Source organism: Carcharhinus amblyrhynchos, chromosome 14, assembly GCF_965287045.1.
Source record: "Carcharhinus amblyrhynchos chromosome 14, sCarAmb.v2.hapA, whole genome shotgun sequence".
NCBI classification, from domain to species: domain Eukaryota; kingdom Metazoa; phylum Chordata; class Chondrichthyes; order Carcharhiniformes; family Carcharhinidae; genus Carcharhinus; species Carcharhinus amblyrhynchos.
The window spans coordinates 55,899,941-55,910,647 of NC_137337.1; the positions used below are offsets into that span (position 1 = coordinate 55,899,941).

The following is a 10,707-nucleotide window of genomic DNA, read 5'->3' on the forward strand; positions in this document are numbered from 1 at the left end:
CCACTTCAACGGGCAGAGAATTCCAGAGATTCACCACCCTTTGAGTGAAGAAGTTCCTCCTCAACTCCGTTCTAAACGGCCCCCCCTTTATCTTGAGGCTGTGCCCCCTAGTCTTACTGTCCTTTCTGAGCAGGAAGAGTCTCTCCACCTCTATCCTATCCATCCCATTCATCATCTTATACGTCTCAATGAGATCTCCCCTCATTCTTCTAAACTCTAACGAGTACAAGCCTAGTTTATTCAGCCTCTCCTCATAGCTCAACCCCCTCAACTCCAGTATCAGCCTAGTAAACCTCCTCTGCACTCCCTCCAAGGCCAAAATATCTTTGCGCAGGTGCGGCGCCCAAAACTGCACACAGTACTCCAGCTGCGGCCTCACCAATGCCCTATACAGCCGCAGCAAGACCTCCCTACTTTTATATTCAATCCCCCTCGCTATGAAGGCCAGCATCCCATTCGCCTTCCTGACCACCTGCTGCACCTGCAAGCTGGGTTTTTGCGACTCGTGCACAAGGACCCCTAGGTCCCTCTGCACCGTCGCCTGCTGCAGTTTTTCGCCACGTAAGTAATAGTCCTTCCTACCATTATTCCTACCAAAGTGGACCACCTCACACTTGCCAACATTAAATTCCATTTGCCATTTCCTGGCCCATTCGCCCAGCCTATCTAGATCCTTCTGCAGACTCTCCACACCCTCCGCACAATTTGCCGTTCCCCCAATCTTGGCGTCATCAGCAAATTTCGACACCCTACACTCGGTTCCCTCCTCCAGATCATCTATATAAATGGTAAAAAGCTGAGGCCCCAGCACCAACCCTTGGGGCACTCCACGAGTCACCATCCGCCAATCCGAATAGCACCCGTTGACCCCCACTCTCTGCCTCCTATTTGACAACCAATCCTCTATCCACGCTAACACCCTACCCCCAACTCCATGTCCCTCGACCTTCTGCAATAACCTCTTGTGAGGTACTTTGTCAAACATGAGTCCCCAGAGCATTATGGGCAGCACAGTGACACTGCTGCTTCACAGCACCAGGGACTTGGGTAAGTGATGGTGTGGAGTTTGCACATTCCCCATGTCTATGTGAGTTTCCTTTGGGTGCTCTGGTTTCCTCCCTAAAGATGTGCAGATAGGTTGATTAGCCATGTAAATTGTCCCTTAGTAGGTAAAATATGAGGGATTATGGGGATTGGGCCTTGGATTGGTTTGTCGTCAGTGCAGGCTCAATGGGCCGATTGGTCTCTTCCTGCACTGTCGGGATTCTATGATAATGCTGGGTCTCTGTCATATTACTGTGCCATTGTCTCCCCCAATAAACAAGTTACTGAAAACATTAGAGTACTAGATGAATTAAGTACACAGTCCATGTAAACCAATAGGTGAAACGTGATCAGATTTAACGCACCTGAAACAAAGTGAAAGATTCACCAAAAACAAGTGAATTTCTCATCAAATCTCCCCAGGTGTTTGTCACACTGTAAGCCAACTGGCTTCACATCTTCCACAGGAGGATTTCTAATCACCACTTTCAAAGAACAAACTTTGAAATCTTCTTCCACAGAAGGCTTTCAGATGCCTTCCCCAAGGTATCCACACCCAGGATTTAAACTTCGAGTATTTCTTAGCCCTGGATTATCATAAGACATAGGAGCAGAATTAGGCCATTCACTCTCCACTATTCAATCATGGCTGATAATTTTTTCATCTCTATTGTCCTGCCTTTTCTCCACAACTCTGATCCCCTTATTAATCAAGAAGCTATCCATCTCTGTCTTAAAGACACTCAATGATCTAGCCTCCACATCTTTCTGCAGCAAAGAGTTGCACAGATTCATCACTCTTGCTCTAGGAACTCCTCCCCATCTGTTCTGAAGGATCGTCCCTTTAGTCTGAGGTTGTGCATTCTAGTTCTATTTTTTCCTACTAGCGGAAACATTCTCTCCATGTCCACTCTATCTAGGCCTTGCACTAAGTTTCCATATGATCCCCCCTCATCTTTCTAAACTCCAATGAGTACAGACCTAGAGTCTTCAACTATTCCTCATGACAAGCTCTTAATTTCAGGGATCATTCTTGTAAACCTCCTCTGGACATTTTCCAGCACATCCTTCCTTAGATATGGGGCCCAAAACTGCTCACAATACTCCAAATGGGGTCTGACCAGATTCTTATACAGCCTCCCTGCTCTTGTATTCTGGCCTTTTGGCATGAATGCAAACATTGTATTTGCCTTCCTAACTGCCTACTGAACCTGCATATTAACCTTAAGAGAATCTCGAACAAGGACGCCCAAGTCCCTTTGTGCTTCTGATTTGCTAAGCATTTCCCCATTTAGAATATAGTCTATGCCTCCATTCCTCCTTCCAAAGTGCGTAACCTCACACTTTTCCACATTGTAATCCACTTCTTTGCCCACTCTCCTAACCTGTCCAAGTCTTTCTGCAGCCTCCTGTTTCCTCAATACTACCTGTCCTTCTACAGATCTTTGTATCAGCTGCTAACTTAGCAACAGTTCCTTCTTCCAAATCGTTAAAGTATATTGTGAAAAGTTGTGTCCCAACACTGACCCAAGGCACACCACAAGTCACTGGCTGCCATCCCAAAAAAGACACCTTTACCCCCACGCTCTGCCTTCTACCAGTCAGCCAATCCTCTATCCATGCCAGGATTTTACCCTTAGCACCATGGGCTCTTAACTTATTTAACAGTCTCCCATGCAGCACCTTCTGGAAATTTAAATAAGTCACATCCACTGGTTCTCCTTTATCTAAATTCCTTGTTTCTCCTCAAAAAACTCTTAACAGATGTGACTCAGTCCTATTTTATCATGCACTTCCAAGTGCTCTGTGATCTCATCTTTAATAATGGACTCTAAAATCTTGCCAATGTCCAAAGTCAAGCTGCATTCAAGATTCCATACAAGCACTCAGCTACCCAGCCACACCAACAGAACACCACTGTTTCACAGGCTGTATTAAGATGTCACCAACTTAATTACTTCAGATGTCTGGCTCCTTGCTGGCCGACTTCACAGCTCTGCTTCAACTGGGAGCTACTCTCTCTGCTCCTGACTTTTATTGAACAGAACCCTTTCTCAAATTTCTGTTCTTTATTCTTTTCATATTCTAACACTCATTTCCTGAAATCTGGCTGTTCTTCAGCACTGGGTCTTGCATTCTCCTGCCCACACTAGCAGTTTTTGTGAAAACTTCTTGCATCTTGGGTTACCTGATTCAAACTGAAAACAACTGCTTCCAGTGCGAGCCTCTGATTGCTAAGCAACAGATTCAACTTATTTTAGCGCCTGTAATTGATTTTACATCATAAACCCTTACAGTGCAGGCAAAGTTTAAAGTGAAACTAACAAAATGCAGGCATCTTTGTTTAACATGAAGCTTTTAACTCTCTTTTAGCACACAAGTACAGGAACACAAATTAAGCTTAAACTGATCATTTATTTCTAAATTCTACAATATAGATGCAAATTGTTTACACCAGCTGTATTTCCTAATAATTGTTGGACAATCCAATTACTATTTCCCATGAGCTATTGGTGAAGACAGACTCTATGTAAGGGGCTGGCCCATTGATTTAGTTTACAAAAGTTATCTGCCTAAGCATAATATGGTGTAGTTATTCTAAGACAAGAAAATAATGCAAATTTGTAAAATAAGAATTCAGTGGAATTGTGTTACCAGAGATAGATTATAGTAAACAAAACATTTGCCAATAATTGGCCAACAATGTGACTGTTATACTGGATTTTACGTTGGGTTCAGACTAGATGTGAAAATTTTAAAAATCCGAGTCCCAGCTTCAACCTGTTTCTTTCCCTGTTCAACGGAGGCAGGACAGAGAGAAAGCTGGCAACCAGCCAACTTCTAAGAGGCAGTTTTAGATATTATAACAAATATGACAGCCTGTGGTTTTACATGGCTTACAGGTTTTGCAGCAAGTGGCTGGGATTCATAAGTATCAGGGAACCAGGCAAGTCATGGGAGGTGAGAATAACAACAGGAGAAGTTGAGTGCGTTCATCTAATTGATTGCATGGCAACAAGAGTTGGAATACTTCTTCCAGCCTCCTCAAATTCCATTCCATTAGATTCCTTTCTCCCACCTTGTACAAAGGCCCATGGGTGTCTCAGATCAGAATCTCCCACAGGATCTGGAATGCCTCTCTCCAATATTGTCAGGGTGGTGAATTCACCCAGTCCTACTTCAGAGCGCTCCCTGCATAGGTGAAAGCCAAATCTATCAATACTATACCTAATTCTGGACTTGAAAGGTATCATGGCCAAAAGACATGCTGAAACTCCACAGCATACAGGTAAATCCAGGCAATAGGTTTCCCATTTGATACTCTACCTTGAAGTGCTTCAGAATTGACATTAGTTACCAACAAGAGCTTGCTACCAATCACTCAGTGACAACAACTTGTCCATCAAAATGTATCATGCTCCCAAGTCCCAATGGCAGAGAAGGTAGGTTTGGGGTGATTTGAAGAAAAACGTTTTTTCGTCAAAGGGTGGTGATAGTCTGGAATGCACTGCCTGGACAAGTGGTGGAGGCAGGATGCCTCACATCCTTTCAAAAGCACTTGGATGAGTACTTGGCATGCCATACCATAACATTCAAGGCTATGGGCCAAATGCTGACAAGTGGGCTTAGGTGGGCAGGTCAGAGCACTTCGCGCATCAGTGCAGACTCAATGGACTGAAGGGCCTCTTCTGCACTGTAGTAATCTGTGATTCTGTGAAAGCAAAGAAGCACTTTGGATTTACTACCACATAGAACATAGAACACTACAGCACAAACAGGCCCTTCAGCCCACAAGTAGCACCAATCACATTTATACCTACCAAGCCATAAAACTATCTGTAACTCCCAATCCCATTAGATCCCATATACTCGTCCAGAAATCTTTCAAAAGACCCCAGTGAGTTCGCCTCTACCACCACCCTCAGTGAAATACTTACCCCAACATCTCCTCTGCACTTGCTCCCCAGCACCTTAAACCTGTGCCCTCTTGTAGCGACCATTTCAGCCCTGGGAAATAGCCTCCGAAAATCCACCCTATCTATTCCTCTGAACATTTTATAAACCTCTATCAGGTCACCTCTAACCCTTCTTCTCTCCAGGGAGAACAGCCCTAGCTCCCTCAACCTATCTTCATAAGGTATGCCTCCCAATCCAGGCAACATCCTTGTAAATCTCCTCTGCACCCTCAATAGCTTTCACATCCTTCCTGTAGTGAGGCGACCAGAACTGCAAACAGGACTCCAAGTGGGGTCTGAGAAGGGTCCTATAAAGTTGCAGCATTATCTCCTGACTCCTAAACCATACGCCTTCTTGACCACATCCTCCACCTGCAAGGCTGATTTAAGAGTCTTATGGACCCGGGCCCCAAGATCCTTCTGCTCCTCTACACTGCTAAGACTCCTACCCTTGATATTGTACTCCTGCATCCCATTGGTCCTGCCAAAATGGACCACTACACGTTGAAGTCCATCTGCCACTTCTCCGCCCAGTCTTGCATTCTATGTTAGGCTGCAACTTCTGACATCCCTCCAGACTATCCACAACAACATGGGATATCCTGCCTCATGTCCAAATATCTGCATGTTGAAAAATGGCTTCCTCAGTCACACGTAGACCCATGGCAGAAATTTGCAAATCAAATCAAACCATCATCAAATCAAAGGGCAGCTGATGACTTGCTCAAAATGATGAGTCAGCACTTCAAAAACTTACACTGCTGCACTCAATAACTTGAATTTCTGCAGTGCCTTTGGTATAGTAAAACATCCCAAGATGCCTCATGGGCACACAAATCAAACAAAAAGTAATTGTTACCAGATCGCATAAGGAACTATTAAGACTGAACAAAGAGGCCAGTTTTGAGGAGATTCTTAATGTTGGAGAGAAGTAAAAAAAAATAGAAACAGTAAGAGGTCTCACAACACCATGTTAACATGCAACAGGTTTAATTTGTATCATGAGCTTTGGAGTGCTGTTCCTTCATCAGATGAGTCTATTTGAACAGACTCACCAGAGGAAGGAACATAGAACATAACAGGACAGTACAGGCCCTTCAGCCCTCGATGGTTCCAATGGTCGGTGCAACAATCTAATGACCTTCTAACCTAAACTATTCCAATGTTATCCAAATGCCTATCCACTGACCATTTGAACGCCCTTAAAATTGGCAAGTCCACAACTGCTGCAGGCAGGGCACTCCAGAAGCTTGTGATACTAAATTAACCTGTTGGACTTCAACCTGGTGTTGTGAGACTTCTTACTGTGCCCATCCCAGCCCAACGCCAGCATCTCCACATCACAAAAAGTAGAAACAATTAGAGGCGGAATCCAGGGCTTAGGACCTAGAAAGCTGAAGGTAAAGCCAACAAATAGAGATGGTAGGAGTAGGTGTGTTTAAAATGCCAAAATTGAAGATATCTAAGAAGATTGTTGGAATTTAGGAGAGTTAGGGAAAGGCAAGTAGGAATATAGGAATCTGAACACAAGGATCAGAAATTTAAAATACAGGCATGTTTAACTGGATCTAATGAAGATCGGCAAACCAAGCAACGAGGAGTGACTAGGACATTATAGCTGTACATCACGTAACACATGGACATCAGAGATTTGGATAACCTCATGTTTACACAGCAAATAAGATCAATCCGGTGCATTGACCCGAATGGATGCCAGAGTGCGTCAACTAGGGGAATTTCACAGCAACTTCATTACAATGTTAATGTAAGCCTTATTTGTAATAAAATAAAATTTTAAAGAACAAAATAAAATCTTAAAAAACAAAAAAAATCCAAAGAGCCTTGGTCTAGCCTGGAAGTAACAAAAACCTGAATGAGGGTTTCAGTAGCATATAATCTGAGGCAAGAGCAGAATTGGGCAAAGTTAGAGTGAAAACGATAGCATGGACATACAGTCAGCCCAGGATCAGACAGGGAAGTGAGTTTGTGAAGAGATGGGAAAGAGATGAAATTGATGGCTGGGAAACAAACTATTATTAAAGCACAGAGCAATAAGCGAGGAATGAATAATAGTGAAACACTAATATTGAACACATCAGAGTTGACCACTGCAGTATGTGTTGATTGCCAATATTAGAAAATTCCACCAGCAATAAAATTCCACAATTACAACCAAGAATAAACTATGATATTCAATCATGGGTGGTGCTAAATAAATCCAACTTCTTCCTAATAGGAATGATCATCGTGGAATGCGCTGAAGCAGGAACAGCAATAACATAACCCTGCTCAGATATCTCTTCGTTTAGCCTTTGGGGAGAAACAAGACACACATTTTAATCTGCTGTTCCCTTTACTAAATCTAATGTAAAAGAAACTGATGAAGAGCAGAAATGCCACCTGAAAGGCAACTTTGAAACACTTGAATACAGAATTATACGTAAAGATGACATTGAGCTTACACAGATGATGAATGAAGACATGCACAATCCGATCTTCTAAAGTTCACAAAATATTTTGATAGGACCCTATTCAAATTAAATCTCAAAGTACAAGTCAAGTGAGTTGTAAAAGCTAATACAACATCGAGAAGATCCTGCCCCACGAACAACCAGTTCTACCTCAAAATAAGAATGAAGTTTCCACATGTGCACAGCTAAATATGAGGAAAAGCCAAATAATTCATTTTCAGACATGAACTGTAAACAGCAGGTACACAAAAGCAAACAATTGTCTGCCAGTGACCATACCTGCTCACTCCTAGACACAGCTACTGAGAAGTAGTATCGTAGCCTGACCTAGAGCCCGGTCCCTCCTCCGGAAAAGCCCCCCGCCCCCTTCATGCCCACCCCCTTCCCCAGGCCTACCACTCGCCAGCTTGCTGAACACAACTACCTTTCTCACCCCTTGCCCATCAGCCCCTCCCTCAAACCCTCCCCTCACCACCAACCTCTCCATCCCCTTCAATAGCAGCCCCTCCCTCAGACACACACCCCCTCACCAGATAAGCCCCTACTCCAACCACCAGCTCCCTCCAGCAGCAGTCCCTCCCCCGCACTGAAGTTTGAGTTGTCAGCAAGCGGCACAGAGAGGGAGAACTGGCAGCAAGCGGCCCCTGCCATTGCAGAGCTGGTGGCCGCCCCCACAGTGAAAGGTGAGCTCAGGAAGAACATGCAGGCTGACAGCTTCTCTCCAGAGTCACGGTCACTCAGACCACAAACTCAGGGTGAACACCAACATGTCGGCGGCAAGAAGCGGAGAGCAGAGAAGCAAGGGACTGACGCGCTCCTGACAACCTCTCCATGCCTCACTCGCTTACTCACGATTTGAGACGATTCTGAATGACAGCCGCCATTTTGCTACAATGGAACAGAGTCGCCGAGTCAACCTTCTTAGAATGCCGCCTCGGCCAATCGAAACACAATACCAGACAAATAGGCGGGGCTGAAACTGTCCAATAGAGCGGTTCATCTCCCCTCAGTCTGAACAGAGAGGCTTCAGAGAGCGAGTCCGTGTCCAGGGTCTGGGTAACTGGGTTCGATCCCTGTCCCGGGACACTGGCTGCCGAGAGCTGGATTCGGTCCCTGTTGCAGGACTCTCGGCTCAGTGCTGGGTCCTGAGAGTTGGATTGAGTCCCTGTCCTGGGACACAGTTCAGTACTGGGTCAGAGAACTGGATTCAGTTACTGTCCCAGCCTACTGACCTTGTTTTGGGATCCGCACGGCTGTATTCAGTCCATTCCCAGGACATTGGGTCCTGTGCTGGGTCCAGAGAGCTGCATCGGGCCCATGTCCCAGGACACAGAGTGCCAGATCTGGATTCAGAGAAACGTAGAAAATAGAAGCAGAAGTAGGGCATTCCACACTTCGAGCCTGCTCTGCCATTCATTTTGATCGTGGCTGACCATCAAATTTAATATCCTGATTCCCTTCCCCTCCCCATATCCATTGATCCCCTTAGCCCCACGAGCTATATCACTAATTTCTCCTTAAAATCACACAACATTTTGGTCTCAGCTTCTTTCTGTGGTAGTGAATTCCACCAATTCACCACTCTCTGGGTGAGGATTGCTTCTCAGGTCAGTCGTAAAAGGGTTACCCTTTATCATCAAACAATGACCCCTGGCTCTGGACTCTTCCTTCACCCTCACCCATCAGGAATATTCTTTCTGAATATGTCCTGTCTTTGATTTGACTTGTTATTGCCACGTATATCCTCATTACAAGAAAGATGTGGAAGCTATTGAAAGAGTGCAGAGGAGATTTACAAGGATGTTGCCTGGATTGGGTGGCATGCCTTATGAGGATAGGTTGAGGGAACTTGGTCTTTTCTCCCTGGAGAGACGAAGAATGAGAGGTGACCTGATAGAGGTTTATAAGATGTTGAGAGGTATTGATCAGATACATAGAACATAGAACATAACAGCGCAGTACAGGCCCTTCAGCCCTTGATGTTGCGCTGACCAGTGGAACGAATCTAATGACCCTCTAACCTAAACTATTCCAATGTTATCCATATGCCTATCCACTGACCATTTGAACGCCCTTAAAATTGGTAAGTTCACAACTGCTGCAGGCAGGGCATTCCATGCCTTTACTACCCTCTGTGTAAAGAACCTACCTCTGACGTCCGTCCTATAATTACTACCCCTCAATTTAAAGCTATGTTCCCTCGTGTTAGCCTTCACCATCCGAGGAAAAAGGCTCTCACTGTCTACCCTATCTAACCCTCTGATCATCTTGTGTGCCTCGATTCTTAGAGGCTATTTCCCAGGGCTGAAATGGTCGCTATGAGAGGACACAGGTTTAAGGTGCTGGCGTGCAGGTACAGAGGAGATGCCGGGGTAAGTTTTTCGCTTAGAGGGTGGTGGGTGCGTGGAATCAGCTGCCGTCAGTGGTGGTGGAGGTGAATTCATTAGGATCTTTTAAGAGACTTCTGGATGAGTACATGGGATTTAATAGGATTGAGGGTTATAGATAGGCCTAGTAGGGATATGATCAGTGCAACTTGTGGGCTGAAGGGCCTGTTTGTGCTGTAGTTTTTTTTCTATGTTCTATATTTGTGTACAGTGACAAGTATTGTTTCTTACGAGCTATACAAACAAAGCATGCCATTCATAGAATACATAGGGGAGAAGGAGAGGGTGCAGAGTGTAGCATTACAGGCATAGCTAGGATGTGGAGAAAGTTCAACTTATTATACGTAGGTCCATTCAAAAGTCTGATGGTAGCAGGGAAGAAGCTATTTGCCAACTGGTATGTGTCCTCTGATTTTTGTATCTTTTTCCTGATGGAAGATGGTCGAAAAAAGTATGTCTGGGATGTGTGGAGTCCTTGATTATGCTGGCTGCTGTTCCGAGATGGAGTCAATGAATAGGTGGTTTCTATGATGGATTGATCTACGTTCACAACCTTTGTTATTTTGTGCGATTTTGGACAGAGCAGGAGCCATACCAAGTTGCGATACAACCAGAAAGAATGCTTTCTCTAGTATGTCTGTAAAATTTGGTGAGACTCATAGCAAACATGCCAAATTTCCTTAGCCACCTGAGAAATTAGAGGGATTGCTGGACTTTCTTAATTATAGAGTCAGCGTGAAGGGGGCGGGACAGGTTATTGGTGATCTGGACATGTAGAAACTTGAAGCTCCCGAGTGTTTTTGCTTAGAATCAATGAATTCCTACAGTGCCCATCGAGTCTGCACCGAC

At 44.7% G+C, this 10,707-nt stretch overlaps 1 protein-coding gene across 2 annotated transcripts in view; it reads right to left on the bottom strand.

Moving 5' to 3' along the window:
• The window catches only part of LOC145352690 (zinc finger protein DPF3-like), a 153,262-nt gene extending 144,870 nt beyond the window's left edge, over nt 1-8,392 (bottom strand). For both annotated transcript variants that reach the window (XM_080202910.1, XM_080202908.1), the window contains exon 1: nt 8,324-8,392. In XM_080202910.1, coding sequence (XP_080059036.1) covers nt 8,324-8,355 — 32 coding nt within the window. In that variant the 5' untranslated portion in view covers nt 8,356-8,392. The remainder of the gene's footprint in view (nt 1-8,323) is intronic.
• Nucleotides 8,393-10,707: the final 2,315 nt, after the last annotated feature.